The 22,666-nt window shown below is 39.5% G+C and overlaps 1 protein-coding gene across 4 annotated transcripts in view; it reads left to right on the forward strand.

Moving 5' to 3' along the window:
* LOC129143237 (immunoglobulin kappa variable 2-28) overlaps positions 1-19,807 on the forward strand; it is a 167,189-nt gene extending 147,382 nt beyond the window's left edge. For all 4 annotated transcript variants that reach the window (XM_063789652.1, XM_063789651.1, XM_063789653.1 and 1 more), the window contains exons 3-4: positions 15,704-15,741; positions 19,282-19,807. In XM_063789652.1, the coding sequence (XP_063645722.1) occupies positions 15,704-15,741; positions 19,282-19,604 (361 nt within the window). In that variant the 3' untranslated portion in view covers positions 19,605-19,807. The remainder of the gene's footprint in view (positions 1-15,703; positions 15,742-19,281) is intronic.
* Positions 19,808-22,666: the final 2,859 nt, after the last annotated feature.

A 22,666-nucleotide genomic window follows, 5' to 3' on the forward strand; every position in this document is an offset into this window, starting at 1 on the left:
ATACTGACAGCCCGCACTTTCAGGGTCACAGAGTCCTCTGGTGAGAACTCATAGTGCAAGACTGTGCTTGCTTGTGACCTTATCTGGTTGGATGCAGCCTTTTTTTTTTTATTTTCTAGGCAAAACATTTTATTCTTGTTGGCAAGCTGCCCTATGAAACATATAATGCAGTCTTTATCTGAGATGGAGTCAATTATGTCAAAGTTCCACTATACATATCCAACACAAAACATCTGTACTGATAAATCTGAAGTTGTATCATGATTAAAATTTATACTTCCTTAATAGGTAATGATGTTGAGTCACTTTTCATATATTTATTTTCATTGGCTGTTTGCATATCTTTAGGGAAGTTCCTGTTCAAATCGTGTGTGTGAGTGTCTGTGTGTGTAATGTTATATTAATCATACACATCGATACGATTAGAAGTTCTTAATTATAATGTAATCTAATTTGCCATTTTACTTGTCATTTTTTTCTCCTGTGTTTGTTTTGTGTGTTTATGTGTGTCCTCTGTTTAATAAATTTTTACCACCAAAGGGCTTAAAGATATGCTCCTATGCTTTCTTGAAGAAGCATCATTATTTTACCTCTCACATATAGGCTACAGTCTATCTCTAATTCATGTTTTTTGCCTGGGGTGAGGTGGATCAAGAATTTTATTTTGATGTCTTGTTTTATTTATTTTTATTTTCATACTCAATAACTCCTCACCATTTCTTGCAAAAATAGAGCAAAACACAACAAAACAAAACACAACTGAAAACCTATACCTCACTCTATTGCCTGTGTTTAAAAATCTCATGATTGTGTAAAAAGAATATTTTTCTTGACTCTTTTTCTATCTCTGTACTTACAGTACAGTCTTAATTACTGTGGCTTTATTATACAGAAAAAAAAGTCAGAAGACATAATACCAGATTTTTAGACTTAAGATTTTCTTGGCTATTCTACGTCCTTTGAATTTCCACGTAAATTGTAGAATCACCTTTTCAATTTCAAAAATTCCTTTGGGGATTTTAATCGGACTGCATTGAGTCTATATATCAAATTGGAGAAAACTGAAATCTTTTTTTGTATTATACTTTAAGTTTTAGGGTACATGTGCACAACGTGCAGGTTTGTTACATATGTATACATGTGCCATGTTGGTGTGCTGCACCCATTAACTCTTAACAATATCAAATCTTCTGTTCTATGAACATGAAAATGCTATTTATTTATATCTCCTTTAATCCACATTGTATGCAGAGACCTATTTCTAGTGATTAAGTTTTAGATTCTTTAAGAACTTATGTACAAATTTTATCAACAAATACAAATGTTTTGCTTATTCATTTCCATACTCCATGGGTTTTGTTTGTTTATTTGTTTTGAATTTTTGCATGTCTTAGGACCTCCATTATGATTTCATATAGTGGATGGTTCAGTATTTTGTATAATTTGAGAAGTGAAATGTTTAATATTTTATCACTAAGTAAGATGTTTGCTGTAGAATTGCCTGTACCACTTCTCAATAATTTTAAACCTCAGTAATTCTAAAGATGGATCATTTGTAGATGCTTTATCAGAATAAGGTGTTTTCCATTATCCCAGGCTTGCTGAGAGTTTTATTATGAATAGCTGTTGACTTCTTTCAAGTGATTTCCAGCTACTATTGAGATAATAAAAGTTATTGTTCTTAATTCTGTCAGTATGATGCATTATATGGATTGATTATGTAATGTTATAATAACCTTGCACTTCTGAAATATATTCAAGTTGGGCATGGCAGATTATCTGAGAGAGATAGAGGTAAATCTTCCCTTTTTTTTGAATGTTTGTCTATATTTATGAGAGATACTGACTTTTAGTTTTTCCATTTGAAATGTCTTCAGTAGTCTTTTGATCCTATCACTCTTATTGTGCAGTTGTCAACATAACTTATCAAACTAGACAATGAGAGATTAGAACATGAGCAACATCATTCTTAAGGCTCCTTGTGGTTATCGAGATGTTGGAGGGGATAGAGAGATAAACCTGAGAAATATTTCAGTGAGAGAGTTGATGGGACTGAGGTTTGCACAGCCGATGGCAGTTGATTTTTAAAAATTGCTTATATGTGCAACTATATTTCCCTTTATAATTTTTACCCTTTACTCTGTGTGTAGAAAAGTGTATTTTATCCTGCTCTACTAGGACATTTGTGTTTTCATTTCTTTTTACAAATCTGAAATTCATGTTTATTTGTGAATTATCACTTCACTTAAACATTTTATACAATGCTGTTCTAGCAATTTGAGATTTTGGAGTACTATACCGCTGATATTGAGTGGCAAACATAAACATAACCACTAATCGTATCTTATGATCTAAATAGAATACATACTGGTTGGAGTGGGGAAATTGTGCATATCATGAAGTAAGGACAAGCATTAGAAATAAAGGAAATATTTCTTAAGATATTTGATAGCTTAGGAAATATCATTTCATAACACTTATATTTTCAGAAAAATATTTGATGTGTTTGTGTTCTATTTCTGAATTAGATGTCGCAGTAATCACTGTGCTGACTCAGGCTCTGGTCTCCAAAAACAGCTGGATCAGTTAGGGCTGAGCAGTGACTCAGCCTGGTATTGGCAGAACCCAGTTTAGTATCCTGCGATTCTTACTGTGTATGCGCCTGTCTGACTTCACCCTGACTCAGTGGAATTGGTCTGAGATAGATGCCTTGCTCACAGTTAGGAGCTGAAATTATGAGGCTCCCACATGATGAGGAAACAGCCTTTCTTCTCATTGTAAGATGAGTTCTGAGGGCTTTTTTGCATCTGTGAATTGTGACTTCTCACGGGGAACTCACACACTTGAGTGACCTGAGAAGACCATGAAGTGTGATGTATTTAACCTCAATTACATCACCAATTCTCATGTGATTTTTTTTTTCATTTCAGTTGTCAATGGGAACATTATCGTGCCCAAACTTACAAAACTTTCAGACAAAGCTTCCTGAGAGAAGTTGAAAGGCCACCATCAGCTGAGAAGCTGTGACGATATTTATAGCTGCCTGAATTGGAGCCAACAAAAACCAGGTCAGGCTCTGAATCTTATTATTTATAGTAATTATGACCTGCACCTTGCTGTCCTTGCCAGGATTAGTGACAGTGGGTGGACTGATTTCATCCCCTCCATCAGCAGCCTGGAGGCTGAAGATGTAGCGTACTGTTACTGTCAACAACATAGGAGCTTGCCTGTCACGGTGTGAGAAATCTGGACAGCGAGAGGACACCAATCCACTTCTTTCTCTTGTCAAAATGACTGATATCTAAGTGGGAAATCTAATGAACCCCTCAGAAAGGGCCTTTGGATACTACTTTATCCCATGATGAAAGACAGGAACCGAAACCATACACATTTGATGGGAATTTGGGCTCATCCACTTAACAGCTGTGTGACTTTCAGGACGTTACTTAAACTTTCTTTGCTTGGTTTTCCCATCTGTAATAATAAAAAATAAAGAAATAACTACATCATATGGTATTATAAGAGTTGAATAGATGTTTTTAAAATGTTTATAAATAGTAAACATTTGATAACATTATTTATCATTATTTTGCTCCACCCAGTAATTATATATACAATATTTCTCACCATATTTTTAAATTTGAACCATTTCATAATTTAAAAATTGTTTTGCAACTTCCACTTCTGTAAAATGGTGGAACGGCTTATGTGGAACCAACCTTCTGGGTACACCTAAAAAAAGCTGAATAAAATATGAAAACGTGTTTGAAGGCATTAGAGCATCACCATGTCTGAGAGTCTGATTACTTTTGATGTTTTATCCCTGACATCCTCCAAGCCCCTCCTCCTTTTTTCTCTGCCCATATCTCTATAAGCACTGGTAGGAAATTCCCCACAACCCTCCAGCTCACAGGGAGAACATTCTGTCACTCTCCCCGCTTACCAACTCTAAAAGCCTAAACTCTGCCTCTTCAGGCAGGTCTGCACCAGCTCGTGCCCACCCCACACAGGCATCCTCTGTGGGAACAATAAACACTCTCTCAAGTTTTCTTGGCCTCAACTTAATAATTATTAATTAGGAAACTGGCCCATCTACCTCCATGATGGGGCATTAAACATTACAACCCAGCAGGTCTTCAAGGAGACAAGAAAAGCAGGGAAGCATAGACAGGTGAGCACTAGTTTTGTGCCTTCAGTGTCCCTTGAGACATAAGCAGGCTCAGAAATAGAGGCCCAGTCCTGAAAATCTGAAAGAAAGGAGGGGCCAAGAGGCCTCGGAGTCCATCAGAGCTTTAAAAAAATCTCATATGGCCACAGGTGAAAAACTGTCCCGAACGACTGCAGAAAAGGAGGGATCCTGACACATACCGAGGTCTTGAGGTGAAATCTTGCTAGGGAAACATACCGGGAGGAGGTTGCACCAGGAGTAGCAAGGCACCACCGTGCTGATACCCAGGCCAAAAGTAGTGCAGTCCTTTGATGGCATTAACTTGGTACAGCCCTAGCATTTCATTCTGGCAGAATAAGAAGTAAATCCTCTCTGGAGTGTGAAAATTATTCCAGAGCCCAAAATTGCTTCTAAAATGTTGTACGGCAAGTATCAGTTTAAATCTACATAGATATTAAGTGTATTAAACATAGTGTGATTTCAATCAACAATACCCAAACATACAAAATGGAGAGAAAAAAACAGGCAACAGAAAGGGACCAAAATCATTTGTGGATATTGGGCCAATAGTATATTATATGCTGAATGCATTCTATGACAAGATCAAGAATTTTAGCAGAGAACCAGAAACTATAAAAAGAAATCAAACAAATGTCAAATATAAAGTAATTCAAACCAATAACTCAATGGATGAATGTAACGGTAAATTTGACAGTTAAATTTGCTCTTGCAAGTGATCCGCTGGAAGTTTGGTCAGGCCATGAGGCAATTTGTAATAAATAAAAAGAATAAAATCATTTCTAGACAAATATGATGAACGTGATTTGATTTAATTAAGTGTAAATTATTGTCTCAAAAATTGTAAATTGATTGATCCTCAGGTGAAAGAAGCAACACTCCTTCCATTTTAGACCAAAATGTGTGAGAATTTCCTGACCAGAGAAAGAACACAGAGCACTGGGCAAGAAAAGGAGGCTGAGTGATGAGGCGGCAGCCTGGGACCCTCGAACCCACGTGAAGCCCTAAATTCCGCAGGCTTCAGTGCCTTGTGTGGAACCAGAGAGCAAAGTCATTTTGAAAAGCATTGCTCCGCCTGTAATCCCAGCAATTTGGGAGGCTGAGGCAGGAGAATCGCTTGACCCCCAGAGGCGGAGGTTGCAGAGAGTCAAGACGATGCCATTGCAGTCTAGAATGGGCAACAAGAGTGAAACTCCGTTTCAAAAACAAAACAAACAAACAAACAAACAAAAAAAAAGCATTGCTCCCCGCCTTCAGACACAGCTTCCAATACAGTTTTGAAAAATAATTTGAATCATTCCATAAATATTGGAATGTAAATATTGCATAAAAATCTAGAATGTACTCCATTTAGAGAAGACAAATGAGACAGAAGAGGCAGTCTTCCTGCTCTGTAATCATCTGGAGGGCACTGTCCTGCTCTGAAGTTGAGCTCTAGCCAGAGCTGATAATATGAAGACCTTTCTCTGTGCAGCCATCAGCCCTGACCCGCAACACTGCAGGGGAGCTGAGAGAGGCCAGAGGCATAGACATGGTGGAAACTGCCCACAGATGTCCTACTGAGGGAACAACGAAAGAGTGGAGTAAGAAATCACCGACTGAGCCGCTGTGGGCCTCAAGTCTGATAAACTTACGGTCACTCTATTGCTAGCTAGAGAGCGTTGGACAGCAACATGTTGTGTGGCCTCCACAACACTTGGAAACCAGACATGAGGAAATCCCAATTCATAGTTTTAACATCTAACTGAAAGCTACCTACCACTCGCTTATGTTCCCACAGTCTTGGATAGTGCCTGAAAAACATTTATGATTGTTTTAGGCATCATAAACAAGCAAGTAAGCAAACAAACAACAAAGCGTGTTTGAGAATATGCAAAAAAGACTTACCTTATTCACTAGGAATGACTCTGTTAAGTACCAGGAAAAAACACCAGGTGTCTTGGCAGAGTTGACCACAAGAGGGGGCACGTGTGCAATAGCGATTCTAGAGAGGGCTCTGGGATCTCGGATTAATAATGGCCCAGAGTCCAGGCTAGTTCTGGGTATTATTATTATTATTATTATTACTATTACTATTATTACTTCATCATCCCAGTTCATAGCTTACCATTTTCGTGCACTAATAATTTTACACCTCTTCGCGCTTCTCATTTTTCTAGCTGACTCTATTGCAGAAGGACAATTAACACTTAGGACTCAGAACAACCTAATCAACGGGTAATTGGTTAGACATCAGTTCCCTCTGTCACATACTGTGACATGCAGAGTGTGTGTAAGCCTGGAGAAATGATTCACAGGAAATGTCCATGAGGAAGAGCTGTGAGTGAGAGGGTCTGTCTAGCAAAGGAGAGGAGTGAGGACTAGGTTTTTGGAGTGTGGCCTAGTAATTGAAGGGCATCAAAAGGACAAGGATCAAGATGTTTTTCATCCAGATATGAGGACGTGCAAAGCCTGCAGGTCCTCCCAGGCCAGTGGTCATGGTCTTGGAGACTTGTAGATCTAACTGTCATTTGCTCACATCCACAGTTACCGCCTGGCTCCAAAGATAGCACTGGTATGGGCTAGCTTCTCGGATGCTCCAGAAGTGTAGATATAGTTTGCCAATGATTAAGAGGACAATGAAAATTGTATATTTGGTTAGATTTATATCTATGACTCCATTCAGGAAAGAAAAATGGGCAGAAGAAATAGCTGTCTGAACTAAATGAAAAATCACAACCTAGTGACATTTTTCCTTTCCCATATTGATCCTTTAATATCATGTTTGACACTTCAGAAGGTCAGCTGACCCCCGGGATATTTATCCTTAAATCATGGTTATGCTCAACCTGAGCCCATGGTTGGACCATGCCCAGGCATCTGAGTACAGCCGGTGTGGGAGCCGCAGCGAGGCATTCTCTCTCATAGGAAGCTTTGACTGAGGTTCAGAGCTGAATGCCTAGCACTCAAGGTCTTTTGCACAGAAACATACATGGGCTATTTGACCGCTCCATCTAAGGTGTGAAAGTGAACCTGTTATCTGATTCTGCTCATCTAGGCTGAAAACAGACTTCTAGAAGATTCCCCTGCCCAGGATGGTCTTGTTGGGATGGATCCTCTTGACCCTGGTGCTCTGCATTCATGGTACAGGATTCTTTGTACGTATATGTAATTTTCAGGATGAGAACAGTGGTGGCCACTCTTATCCAGTGGGTGAGACAGTGAAGATCAATGGCCAAAGTTTTTATTTCAGCCTTTCATTCAGATGGCAGAGGCTTAAAAACCTGAAGAACACCTAGATATGATGTATCTTTTTTTTTTTTTTTCATTCACAACCATTGTTTTTGACTTGTATTCAGACTGATCAATTGTTTTTCCACCCTTTCCCATCAGGCTACTGTGCTGACTCAGCCCCCATCCCTCCTGTCTGTGGCCGTGGGAGACAGGGTCTCTGTCTCCTGCAAGGCCAGTCGCAATCTCATCCATAGGAATGGAGACATCTACTTGAACGGGTTCCAACAGAAGCCACACCAATCTCCTCAACCACTGATCTATATGGTGACAAACAGGGCTCCTGGGTCCCAGCCCATGTCAGTGGCAGTGGGTCTGGGAGGAAGTTCACACTCACAATCACCAATGTGGAGCCAGGAAACGTTGCATATTACTTCTGTGAGCAGCGCACTCACTGGGACCCTATACAGTGGAACGGCCCTAAACATACACCTCCCTGTCAGGCCTCTGAGCCCAAGCTGAGCCATCACATCCCCTGTGACCTGCATGTATACATCCAGATGGCCTGAAACAACTGAAGATCCACAAAATAAGTGAAAATAGCCTTAACTGATGACATTCCACCATTGTGATTTGTTCCTGCCCCACCCTAACTGATACGATATAGTGTCCCCTGCCCTTAAAAAGGTACTTTGTAATATTCTCCTCGCCTTTGAGAATGTACTTTGTAGGCCTATCCCAAACCTATATGAGCTAATAATAATCCCACCACCCTTTGCTGACTCCTTTTTCGGACCAGCCCGCCTGCACTCAGGTGAAATAAACAGCCTTGTTGCTCACACAGAGCCTGTTGGTGGACTCTCTTTACACGGACACACGTGACACTCCCATGCAGGGTCAACCCTTCTGCTCAGCTGAGCATCTGCTTCCTCCAGGGAATCAGTGTCTGAGCAGCTGCTCCTCTTAGACAAGAAGGAAGTTGAGGTGAGGTAGAAATGGTGAGGAGCCCTTGAAGGAGGTGGGAAGATGTGGTGTGGCTCTAAGCCCAGGGGTCCCTCTCATTAAATGATCAGTGTCCAGACAGCATTGCTGAGGCAGCTCCCAGAGGGCTCCATCCTGAGTCCCTCTTCTCAGGCCCCCTGTATCACTGGCCCTGAAGAAATACTCTCCTGTTGTCCATGGCTCCAAGAACAGTTTGCCTTGCCCTGACTTTGCTGCTCAACTCACAGCCTCATTGCAGATTCCACTGGACCATACACAGTGTCAGATCCATAAGGAGGTACTGGTCTGTTCTAAATCAGCTGTTCTGATTCTCAACTTCCTGCCTTATGGCTCATCTCCATGAGATTCATGTGCTCCACCCTTTCTGGCTCAGCCATGCTCTTCCTGGCTTCCCCTAATCCCAGGTTTTCCCCTGGAAGTTTGACAGGCTTCTCCTCTAAGTATGTTGTCAATTTATTTTCTTACTTGCTTGATTCCTAGGGAAACAAGTCCTTTCAAGCCTAGGCCCTTCTGAGACCTCAGGGATGCAAGGCAAAAAGAGCAAAGCAGCTGCACGTGTATGAGACTGAATTGGTCACCTAAACTGTCATTTAACTTTTTTGCTAAGTCATTGCTTTTCTCTGGAAATAGTTTTTCAAGATGCAAGTATTTGATTTTTAAAACATGTGTGGCTTTTCCAAATGCTTTTCTTCTAAGTCTTCTTCTCCACAAGTCCAAGTTAGGCTAATTATATCCAGTAAAGTCTGGTAGCCCTTCTCTAATAGCTCCTCTTTCCATACCCCTAGCAACACTCAATCATAATCCCATTGATTCATCAGATGACAAATGCAAAAACTTGGAAAAATATGTATTCTTCATAACAAATGCTATATATGTTAAACTGAGGCCCTAGACTTTCATTTTCTCCAATGTTGTGTCTCAACTGTGTGAATTATATAATATGGCAGCAATTGTATTTCAATCTCTCCAGTTAGGAGCAGCTCAGTGCTTGCAGTATCTTTCCATTTGATTTCTATAACATTCCTAGTGGTAGAAAATTCAATTCATTTATCCAATTACATGGCTTAGTAACAGCTGTCTGTTGGTGTAATACTTCTATGTTTTAATAATTCTATTCCCCTGTTCCATTATTCAAGCTAACAACATTCCATTGGTAAATGGCATCACTGAAAATTTACTGTTTAAGAATGAACATTATTTTTTCAATATTCTTAATTGGTTAGCAGACTTCAAAAATAACTAAATTCTGAAAAAAAAAAAAGTAATGGCAGGCTCAGAGAAAAATAAATTATTTCTAATAATGTGAGGACATGACCAAATAGGAAGAGCAGTGAAAGCAGTTTCGTGTGTTCCCTTTGTCCAAAACATTTTACAAAAAGGATTTTATTGATCACGGTCCTTCATCATCACAGGTAACAAGACATGTTGACATTATGCAACTCAAGATGATGCACTGGCTGACAAGGACCATCTCTTTTGTGATATTCTTGTCAAAAACATATAATCTGAATTAATTAATAGAGAAAATTAGAAGGGCAATCTTAAAAATCATTGATAGTACATTTTACAAGCATCGAGGTCATGAAAGACAAAGAAAGAATAAACAATGATCACAGATTGGAGGAGATTAAGGAGGCAAGAAAATTAAGTGCAATATGTCATCCTGGATTTGATACTGGAACTTGAAAGAATCTTTAGTGAAAAATTTAGTGGAATCCAAACATGGAGTAAATACTATTGTATCAATATTAATTTTTCATTTTATATCATCCCCCTTTGGTTATTTAAGATGTTTAATATTAAGAGAAGGTGGAGGAGAAGTATATTGAAACAATCTACTACTTTTGAAACTTTGCATAAATCTAAATTTATTTCAAAACTAATTAAAATATACAAATGAAAATATAAGTAAGAAAAGAACATAAGCTCCTAAGGAGCAATTCCACAAGTATCATTCTATTTTTCCTCATTTTCTTATTTGTGATTTCTGTTTCTTGAAATGACAATCCTGGTTTCTATTATCTATAGCAGTGGTCCCCAACCTTTTTGGCACCAGGGACTGGTTTCGTGGAAGACAATTTTTCCATGGGTCTCAGAGTGGGGGATGGTTTCAGGACTATCCAAGCACATTATATTTATTGTGCACTTCATTTCAATTATTATTACATTGTAATATATAATGAAATAATTGCACAACTCATCATAATGTAGAATCAGTGGAAGCCCTGGGCTTGTTTTCCCGCAACTAGATGATGCCATCTGGGGGTGATGGGAGACAGTGACAGATCATCAGGCATTAGTTTCTCATAAGGAGCACACAACCTAGATCCCTCACATGTACAGTTCAAAATAGGGTTTGCACTGCAGTGAAAATCTAATGCTGCTGCTGATGTGACAGATGGTGGAGCTCAGGTGGTAATGCAAGCAATGGGGAGAGGCTCTAAAGACAGAGGAAGCTTTGCTTGCTTACCTGCTGCTCACCTCCTGCAGTTGTAAAAGACCAAATGAGATGTTGAATTCAATAGAGTTATTTTAAAGATGTTTAAAAAATTTATTTATTTCGATCAGTACTCTATGATCAAATACTTAAAATGGAAAATATGAAAAAAATGATTAAACACATTGTACCTAGCTGAGGGATTTTTTCCTAACCACTGCACAAATGAAGACCACGACATTGTGTAACTGCCCAATGTGTTCACCTTGCCTGCTGCCTAGACAGAGCTGATTTCTCAAGACAGGGGAATTGCAACAGAGAAAGAGTAATTCAGGCAGGGCTGGCTATGCGGGAGACCAGAGTTTTATTATTACTCAAATCAGTCTTGCTGAGCATTTAGGGAGCAGAATTTTTAAGGACAACTTGGTGGGTGGTGGGTGAGCCAGTGAGCCAGGAGTGCTGATTGGTCAGAGATGAAATCATAGGGAGTCAAAGCTGTCTTCTTGCACTGAGTCAGTTCCTGGGTGGGAGACCATAAGATCAGATTAGCAGTTTATTGATCTGGGTGGTGCCAGCTGATCCGTCAAGTGCAAGATCTGCAAAATATCTCAAGCACTGATCTTAGGAGCAGTTTGAGGGGGTCAGAACCTTGTAGCCTCCAGCTGCATGACTCATAAACCATAATTTCCAATCTTGTGGCTAATGTTAGTCCTACAAAGCCTATCTAGACCCCAGGCAAGAAGAACATCTGCCTTGGGAAAAGGCTGTTATTGTCTTTGTTTTAAACTCTAAACTAAATTCCTCTCAAAGTTAGTTCAGCCTATGCCCAGGAATGAACAAGGACAACTTGGAGGTTAGAAGCAAGATGGAGTCAGGTAATTTAGACCTCTTTCACTGTCTCAGTCATAATTTTGCAAAGTCAGTTTCATTTGCAATAAAGAGTTTTAGTAGACATAAGGCTGGCCACACCACATGGGAGACAGAGTTAGTACTCAAATCAATCTCCCTGAAGGCCTGTAGTTAGGGGTTTTTCAAAGGCAGTTTGGAGGAAGGGGTGGCCAGGTAATGGGTGCTTGCTGCTGATTGGTTGGGTCAGAAATGAAGTCATAAAATGTCGGAGCTGTCCTCTGGAGCTGAATCTCTCCTGAGTGGGGCCACAGGATGCGGGTTAGCAGGTCCAGGTGGAGCCATTGTTGTCAGATATGCAACAATACTTGAAAATATATCTTAAAAGGCCAATCTACAATAGTGGTGTTATCTGAAGGAGTATCTGGTGACCAGTCCACACCTTAGCAGAATCAGGCTCCTTTTTTCCCACTATTTGATGGCCTTTCATGATCTTTACAAAGGTAGCTGAGTTTTGGATAACCCATATCATCATTTAAACTATAACCTAAATGGCTTCCAAAGTTAGCTCTGCCCAAAAGCCCAGGAATAATTAAGGAAAATGCAAGATGGGGAGGTGGGTTAGATCAGATCTCTTTTACTGCCATAATTTTCTTACTATTAAAATTTTTGCAAAGGTGGTTTCAAAATAGTGACTTTCAATAGAACAGTGGAAGTTATGAAGACAAAAAAATACCAAAAGAGAATTTTAAAACTGAAAAGTAGAATAACTCAATTGAAAATTTAGATAGGTACCACAATAGTTGACAGTGTCAGAAGAATCAGTGAACTTGAAGATCAACCAATAGAAATAATCTGTTCCAAAGAATAAAGATGTAAGCAGCCAAGCAAGACCTCAGAGATGTATAGGTCAGTGTGAAGAACACCAACAAATGTGGATGGGAGTCACAAAGGAGAAGGGAGAGAGAAAGGAGCTGAAAAAGTATGTGAAAAAATAATGGGAACATCTTTTCAAATGTATTGAAATACATTACTATATAGATCCAAGAAATGTGATGAAACACATCCAGGGGAAGCAAAAAAGATTCATAACTACACACATTGTAATTAAAATGCTGAAATACAGTTACAAAGGGAAAATCTTCAAGAGAAAAAAAACCACTATGTACAAAGATACAATAATGTAGACACTGAATAAGGGTCCGTTATTTCTAATGGAGACTAGAAGACGGTGGAATGGCATACTCAAATGTTGAAAGAAAAAAATCAACCCAAAGTTCTATATGCAGCAAAAGTATACCTTAAGAATAAAGCAAACTAAACATATTTCTTTGTCGATAAAGAGTCAAACTCTCTAAAATATTTGAAGAGATTTATTCTGAGCCAAATGAGTGACCGTGGCCCCCAACACAACCCTCAGGAGGTCCTGAGAACATGTACCCAAGGTGGTTGGGGCGCAGCTTGGTTTTATACATTTTAGAGAGGCATGAGATGTCAATCAAACACATTTAAGAAATACATTGTTTTGGTCCAGAAAGGTGGGACAACTCAAAGCAGGGGTGAGGATGGGGGGTGGTGAAGCGGGGGAGGTTCCAGGCTCTAACTAGCATCTCCTTGTTGACAATTGGTTGAGTTTGTCTAAAGACCTGGGATCAATAGAAAATAAATGTTCAGGTTAAGATAAAAGACTGTGGAAGACCAAGGTTCTTTTGAAGTCATATAGTGGCTGCCCTTAGAGACAATAGATTACAAATATTTCCTATTCAGGTCTTTAAAATGTGCTAGACTCTTCTTTAAGATTGGGAGAGCCTGGAAGAAAAAGATCTGGCTATGTTAATAGAGATTCTTTACAGATGCAAATTTTTCCCCACAAAGGACAGCTTTGCAAGGCCATTTCAAGATAGGGCAAAGAAACATGTTTTGGGGTAAAATATTTTAATTTTCTGCCTTGTTGCATAATGTTACACCACAGTCAGGTTGGAAAGTAAGTCCAAGGATATGTAGGGTTAAATAAAACCCATCTGATGAGAATTTATAGTTTGTAGGGCATGACTCCCCAGACTCCTTAGATAGGAACTGAGACAAGGAAAAAAAAATCAGAGCTTAGTCCTTACCTTGATAAACACAAATGAAAAGAAATTATTACTTGCAGATATTCAATAAATTATCTGAAATAAATTTAAGAAAACATTGCTCAGAATCACATGAAATTATAGAGGACAGTAATTTGAATCCACAAGCAGAAATAAAGGCCTCCAAATAGTAAAGAACTGGGAAAAAAATAGACACAATGATAAAAAAATGTTTACTTCAATTTCTATGATATTCACTACCAAGTACAAACAAACTATTGTGGTAGATGTCAGAAAGACAGTTACTTTGGTTGGGATGGGGAGGCAGTTATTGAATGGGAAGGTGTACGAGAGAATCATCCAGAAATTTTGAAATATTCTATAGTTTCAGCTGGATAGTGAATATACATAAAACTTTATTCATTCCACATTTAGGATTTCTGCCCTTTATATGTGGTTTATTTCAATGAAAAAAAAAAATAGAAAAGCCAAACCTAGATTCTTTTAAAGAAAATTGGAGGCAAGAAAAAAGAATCAGCCAATATTTATGGAAACTCAACTTTATTAAAGACAAGTGCAAAATGTGCCTGGAAAAGTGCTAAAGAACTGTTGAAAAACAGGTGGAAAGAAAAGGAAATATTATAATATGTCTCTTCTCCAACTGAAGCAACACAGATTTTATCTTGGTTAGTTTTCCTTGAAACACGCAGGATATTTTATGTCCCCTTGCCCACAAGAGAAGCCCTCATCCTCCTGTTGTTGCGCTTAGCATCACTGCACCCACCGGGGGATTTGCATATTGTCCTCTAGGGAGGACCTTCCCTTGTGGGTCTGAGATAAAAGCTCAGCTCTAACCCTTGCCTTGACTGATCAGGACTCCTCAGTTCACCTTCTCACTATGAGGCTCCCTGCTCAGCTCTTGGGGCTAATGCTCTGGGTCCCTGGTAAGGACAGAAGGAGATGTGGGAGGAGAATGGGGTGGGAAGGTAAGCCTGGGGGCCCCACTGCCTTCCATGTGTGTTCTGCCCTGCCCATGTGTTAGATGTACAGGTCTTGTTCTCCAGGATGGGGAATGTGAGGTTTAAATCTGTGAGAGTGAGGACGATTCAAAAAGAAGCAAGGACCTGTGTGCTCTGGTGAAGATTGTCACACAGAGAAAGGGAGATGGTGTAGGTGACTTCTAGAATCCCCTTTGAGGCTTGCAAATTTGGAATATGTTTAGTGTATAAATACAAACAACAAAAAATTATATAGCCTGAAATAAAAAATGAAAATTTATGAAAAATGACACATGATATTTGTACATATCCTTCCACTTCTTTCTATTTATTTTAGGATCCAGTGCAGAGATTGTGATGACCCAGACTCCACTCTCCTTGTCTATCACCCCTGGAGAGCAGGCCTCCAACTCCTGCAGGTCTAGTCAGAGCCTCCTGTATAGTGATGGATACACCTATTTGTATTGGTTTCTGCAGAAAGCCAGGCCAGTCTCCACAGCTCCTGATCTATGAAGTTTCCAACCGGTTCTCTGGAGTGCCAGATAGGTTCAGTGGCAGAGGGTCAGGGACAGATTTCACACTGAAAATCAGCCGGGTGGAGGCTGAGGATGTTGGAGTTTATTACTGCCTGCAAGATGCACAAGATCAGTACACTTTTGGCCAGGGGACCAAGCTGGAGATCAAACGTAAGTACTTTTTTCCACTGATTCTTCACTGTTGCTAGTTAGTTTACTTTGTGTTCCTTTGTGTGGATTTTCATTAGTCAGATGCCAGGGATCTAACAAACTTCATTCCCAGGTTAGGTACAGAGGAGGGGAAATTGTTCCACAGGAGACTAGCTTGTGGCTAATTTTTAAGATTTCTAAATCAAAATAACTTCATTGGGGGAAAGAGGCTTGCTGAGCTTTCAGGGAGGTTTTTGTAAAGGGAAAAGTTAAGACGAATCACTGTGATTCACTTTCGGCCCTGGGACCAAAGTGGATATCAAACGTAAGTACATCTGTCTCAATTATTCGTGAGATTTTAGTGCCATTGTATCATTTGTGCAAGTTTTGTGATATTTTGGTTAAACAAACCTGGTGACCCAGAAGTAAATAGCAGGACACCAGAAAATGAACTTAAAAAGCTGAGCAAATAGACAAATCATTGGGTTTGAGGGGAGAATAGGATTCATGGGGGAAATGGGGAAGAAATAGCTAGATTTTTCTCTGAACAAGCAGCCTATCTCATATGATTGGCTTCAAGAGAGGTTTTTGTTGAGGGGAAAGGGTGAGATCCCTCACTGTGGCTCACTTTCGGTGGAGGGACCAAGGTGGAGATCAAACGTAAGTGCACTTTCCTAATGCTTTTTCTTATAAGGTTGTAAATTTGGAGCGTTTTTGTGTTTGAGATATTAGCTCAGGTCAATTCCAAAGAGTACCAGATTCTTTCAAAAAGTCAGATGAGTAAGGGATAGAAAATTAGTTCATCTTAAGGAACAGCCAAGCGCTAGCCAGTTAAGTGAGACATCTCAATTGCAAGATTTTCTCTGCATCGGTCAGGTTAGTGATATTAACAGCGAGAAGAGATTTTTGTTAAGGGGAAAGTAATTAAGTTAACACTGTGGATCACCTTCGGCCAAGGGACACGACTGGAGATTAAACGTAAGTAATTTTTCACTATTGTCTTCTGAAATTTGGGTCTGATGGCCAGTATTGACTTTTAGAGGCTTAAATAGGAGTTTGGTAAAGATGGGTAAATGAGGGCATTTAAGATTTGCCATGGGTTGCAAAAGTTAAACTCAGCTTCAAAAATGGATTTGGAGAAAAAAAGATTAAATTGCTCTAAACTGAATGACACAAAGTAAAAAAAAAAAAAGTGTAACTAAAAAGGAACCCTTGTATTTCTAAGGAGCAAAAGTAAATTTATTTTTGTTCACTCTTGCCAAATATTGTATTGGTTGTTGCTGATTATGCATGATACAGAAAAGTGGAAAAATATATTTTTTAGTCTTTCTCCCTTTTGTTTGATAAATTATTTTGCCAGACAACTATAAAAATCAATAGCACACCCTAAGAAAAATCAGGAAAAAGTGAAGTGTACCTATTTGCTATGTAGGAGAGGCAGCTTACTTGAAAATCAGCAGCAATGTTGTTTTTAGAGTCTGTAATAAGTAATAAACTCAAAAAGACACATTCTATAGGAATAAGGGCTTCACAGATAGAGCTCATTTTTTAAAAATCCAGTTTGTACATTAGACTAAACGTGAAATTATCTCTTATTGTAATGGTGGAAAGGTGGTTATTCCCAAAAGCTCAATCTCAAAGAAATGTGTTTAAATGAAAAAAAGTAAATAATTGCATTTTTTAATGACCGTGGGTCTGTGAAAAAAATAGGAAATATTTTAAAGAGTATATTCTTTCATTATCCTCTGTTATTACTTGTCTACATTTTTATTCTGCCAAGAAGGCCGTGGCACCGCGAGCTGTAGACAGAGCCGCGGTCTTTCTTGATTGAGTGGCTTTGGTGACCATGCCACCGCGCTCTTGGGGCAGCCGCCTTGCCGCTAGTGGCCGTGGCCACCCCGTGTCTGCCCGATTAATGCTGCCGTAGCCAGCTTTCCTGATGCACAGTGATACAAATAATGCCACTAAGGGAAAGAGAACAGAAACGTAATGGGCGCTGAGCTGGAAAAACCAGGGAGAAAACTGATTTATTAGAGATTTCAGAAATAAAATTCACGTTCATTATGATATCTCATTAGTGAAAATTTCCATTAGGGGATTGTAAAGAATTTAAAGCTTTTTTTTTTTCAGTGCTATTTAATTATTTCAATATCCTCTCATCAAATGTATTTAAATAACAAAAGCTCAAGCAAAAAGAAAGAAATATGTAATTCTTTCAGAGTAAAAATCACACCCATAACCTGGCCACTGAGGGCTTGATCAATTCACTTTGAATTTGGCATTAAATACCATTAAGGTATATTAACTGATTTTAAAATAAGATATATTCGTGACCATGTTTTTAATTTTCAAAAATGTAGCTGCCAGTGTGTGATTATATTTCAGTTGTACAAAATATCTAAACCTATAGCAATGTGATTAATAAAAACTTAAACATATTTTCCAGTACCTTAATTCTGTGATAGGAAAATTTTAATCTGAGTATTTTAATTTCATAATCTCTAAAATAGTTTAATGATTTGTCATTGTGTTGCTGTCGTTTACCCCAGCTGATCTCAAAAGTGATATTTAAGGAGATTATTTTGGTCTGCAACAACTTGATAGGACTATTTTAGGGCCTTTTTAAAGCTCTATTAAAACTAACTTACAACGATTCAAAACTGTTTTAAACTATTTCAAAATGATTTTAGAGCCTTTTGAAAACTCTTTTAAACACTTTTTAAACTCTATTAAAAGCTAATAAGATAACTTGAAATAATTTTCATATCAAATACATTAATTGTTTAATGTTTAAATGCCAGATGAAAAATGTAAAGCTATCAAGAATTCACCCAGATAGGAGTATCTTCATAGCATGTTTTTCCCTACTTATTTTCCAGTGATCACATTATTTTGCTACCATGGTTATTTTATACAATTATCTGAAAAAAATTAGTTATGAAGATTAAAAGAGAAGAAAATATTAAACATAAAAGGTTCAGTCTTTCATGTTGAACTGCTTGGTTAACAGTGAGGTTAGTTTAAAAAAAAAAAAAAAACTATTTCTGTTATCAGCTGACTTCTCCCTATCTGTTGACTTCTCCCAGCAAAAGATTCTTATTTTACATTTTAACTACTGCTCTCCCACCCAACGGGTGGAATCCCCCAGAGGGGGATTTCCAAGAGGCCACCTGGCAGTTGCTGAGGGTCAGAAGTGAAGCTAGCCACTTCCTCTTAGGCAGGTGGCCAAGATTACAGTTGACCTCTCCTGGTATGGCTGAAAATTGCTGCATATGGTTACAGGCCTTGAGACCTTTGGGAGGGCTTAGAGAGTTGCTGGAACAGTCAGAAGGTGGAGGGGCTGACACCACCCAGGCGCAGAGGCAGGGCTCAGGGCCTGCTCTGCAGGGAGGTTTTAGCCCAGCCCAGCCAAAGTAATCCCAGGAAGCCTGTTATCCCAGCATAGTCCTGGAAGAGGCACAGGGGAAATAAAAGCGGACGGAGGCTTTCCTTGACTCAGCCGCTGCCTGGTCTTCTTCAGACCTGTTCTGAATTCTAAACTCTGAGGGGGTCGGATGACGTGGCCATTCTTTGCCTAAAGCATTGAGTTTACTGCAAGGTCAGAAAAGCATGCAAAGGCCTCAGAATGGCTGCAAAGAGCTCCAACAAAACAATTTAGAACTTTATTAAGGAATAGGGGGAAGCTAGGAAGAAACTCAAAACATCAAGATTTTAAATACGCTTCTTGGTCTCCTTGCTATAATTATCCGGGATAAGCATGCTGTTTTCTGTCTGTCCCTAACATTCCCTGTGATTATCCGCAAACAACACACCCAAGGGCAGAACTTTGTTATTTAAACACCATCCTGTTTGCTTCTTTCCTCAGGAACTGTGGCTGCACCATCTGTCTTCATCTTCCCGCCATCTGATGAGCAGTTGAAATCTGGAACTGCCTCTGTTGTGTGCCTGCTGAATAACTTCTATCCCAGAGAGGCCAAAGTACAGTGGAAGGTGGATAACACCCTCCAATCGGGTAACTCCCAGGAGAGTGTCACAGAGCAGGACAGCAAGGACAACACCTACAGCCTCAGCAGCACCCTGACGCTGAGCAAAGCAGACTACGAGAAACACAAAGTCTACGCCTGCGAAGTCACCCATCAGGGCCTGAGCTCGCCTGTCACCAAGAGCTTCAACAGGGGAGAGTGTTAGAGGGAGAAGTGCCCCAGGCCCCCCACCGGCTCCTCAGTTCCAGCCTGACCCCCTCCCATCCTTTGGCCTCTGACCCTTTTTCCACAGGGGACCTACCCCCATTGCGGTCCTCCAGCTCATCTTTCACCTCACCCCCGTCCTCCTCCTTGGCTTTAATTATGCTAATGTTGGAGGAGAATGAGTAAATAAAGTGAATCTTTGCACCTGTGGTTTCTCTCTTTCCTCATTTAATAATTGTTATCTGTTGTTTTACCAACTACTCAATTTCTCTTATAAGGGACTAAACATGTAGTTGTCCTAAGGCGCATCACCATTTATAAAAATCACCCTTCATTCTATTTTACCCTATCATCCTCTGCAAGACAGTCCTCCCTCAAACCCACAAGCCTTCTGTCCTCACAGTCCCCTGGGCCATGGTAGGAGAGACTTGCTTCCTTGTTTTCCCCTCCTCAGCAAGCCCTCATAGTCCTTTTTAAGGGTGACAGGTCTTACAGTCATATATCCTTTGATTCAATTCACTGAGAATCAACCAAAGCAAATTTTTCAAAAGAAGAAACCTGCTATAAAGAGAATCATTCATTGCAACATGATATAAAATAACAACACAATAAAAGCAATTAAATAAACAAACAATAGGGAAGTGTTTAAGTTCATCATGGTACTTAGACTTAATGGAATGTCATGCCTTATTTACATTTTTAAACATGTACTGAGGGACTCCTGTCTGCCAAGGGCCGTATTGAGTACTTTCCACAACCTAATTTAATCCACACTACACTGTGAGATTAAAAACATTCATTAAAATATTCCAAAGGTTCTATAAAGCTGAGAGACAAATATATTCTATAACTCAGCAATCCCACTTCTAGATGACTGAGTGTCCCCACCCACCAAAAAACTATGCAAGAATGTTCAAAGCAGCTTTATTTACAAAAGCCAAAAATTAGAAATAGCCCGATTGTCCAACAATAGAATGAGTTATTAAACTGTGGTATGTTTATACATTAGAATACCCAATGAGGAGAATTGACAAGCTACAACTATACCTACTCACACAGATGAATCTCATAAAAATAATGTTACATAAGAGAAACTCAATGCAAAAGATATGTTCTGTATGTTTTCATCCATATAAAGTTCAAAACCAGGTAAAAATAAAGTTAGAAATTTGGATGGAAATTACTCTTAGCTGGGGGTGGGCGAGTTAGTGCCTGGGAGAAGACAAGAAGGGGCTTCTGGGGTCTTGGTAATGTTCTGTTCCTCGTGTGGGGTTGTGCAGTTATGATCTGTGCACTGTTCTGTATACACATTATGCTTCAAAATAACTTCACATAAAGAACATCTTATACCCAGTTAATAGATAGAAGAGGTGGAGAGGAATAAGTAATAGGTCAAGACCATACAGCTGGTAAGTGGGGGGGCCTGGGATCAAATAGCTACCTGCCTAATCCTGCCCTCTTGAGCCCTGAATGAGTCTTCTTTCCAGGGCTCAAGGTGCTCAACAAAACAACAGGCCTGCTATTTTCCTGGCATCTGTGCCCTGTTTGGCTAGCTAGGAGCACACATACATAGAAATTAAATGAAACAGACCTTCAGCAAGGGGACAGAGGACAGAATTAACCTTGCCCAGACACTGGAAACCCATGTATGAACACTCACATGTTTGGGAAGGGGGAAGGGCACATGTAAATGAGGACTCTTCCTCATTCTATGGGGCACTCTGGCCCTGCCCCTCTCAGCTACTCATCCATCCAACACACCTTTCTAAGTACCTCTCTCTGCCTACATTCTGAAGGGGTGCAGGAGTAACTAACACAGCATCCCTTCCCTCAAATGACCGACAATCCCTTTGTCCTGCTTTGTTTTTCTTTCCAGTCAGTACTGGGAAAGTGGGGAAGGACAGTCATGGAAAAACTACATAAGGAAGCACCTTGCCCTTCTGCCTCTTGAGAATGTTGATGATTATCAAATCTTTCAAACTTTGGAGGTTTGAGTAGGGGTGAGACTCAGTAATGTCCCTTCCAATGACATGAACTTGCTCACTCATCCCTGGGGGCCAAATTGAACAATCAAAGGCAGGCATAATCCAGTTATGAATTCAAACCTTTTTCTCAGAAGATAACACTCTGAAGTGAGACCCACCCATAACCTAAGCAAGTGAAGACAGGTGCTGCAGGTGGAATTGTGTCCTTCAAGAAGGTATGCTCAACTCCTTGCTCTTGGTACCCATAAATGGGTCACATAAATGTGACTTTATTTGGAAATAGGGTCTTTGCAGAGGTAATCAAGTCAAAATTAGGTCATACTGAAATGTTTGTGAGGATGCGGTGAAAATGGATCATTCATATATTGCTGGTGGGAATATAAAATGGTATAGCTACTCTAGAAAATAGTTGTCAGTTTCTTGAAAAACTAAACAAAAGACACCTACCATATGACCCAGGAATTGTACTCCTTGGGAATTTACCCCCAGGAAATAAAAACTTATGTCCACACAGAACCCATACATGATTGTTCACAGCAGCTTTATTTGTTGTAGCCAAAGCTAGAAAGAGCCAACCCATCCCTCAATAGGCAACTGGCCTAACAAATTGTAATATATCCATGCCATAGAATACTATGAGGCAATAAAAAGGAATGAAGTGTTGATACAGAGAACAACTGGAGTGATTCTGAAGGACTTTCTACTGAGTGAAAAAAGCCAATCTCAAAGGGTCACATACCATGTGATTCCTTTTATGTAACATTGTTGAAGTGACAAAATTATAGGGATAGAGAACAGATTCTGGTTGCCAGGGGTTAGGGTGGTGGAGAAAGAAGAGTAGACGAAACTATAAAGGGAGATCTTTGTGATCATGGGATAAATCTGTATCTTGATTGCAGTGGTAGTTGCAGGCATCTAGACATGTGATAAAATGACATAGAACTGTACACACTTATTTTATCAATGTCAAATTCTTGGTTTTAATATCGTACTGTAATTACGTAAGAAGTAACCATCAGGAGAAATTGGGTGCAGGACACATCAGACCTCTGTGCTTTATATCCTGTCTTTGCTACTT

This window comes from Pan troglodytes, chromosome 12 (assembly GCF_028858775.2).
Source record: "Pan troglodytes isolate AG18354 chromosome 12, NHGRI_mPanTro3-v2.0_pri, whole genome shotgun sequence".
NCBI classification, from domain to species: domain Eukaryota; kingdom Metazoa; phylum Chordata; class Mammalia; order Primates; family Hominidae; genus Pan; species Pan troglodytes.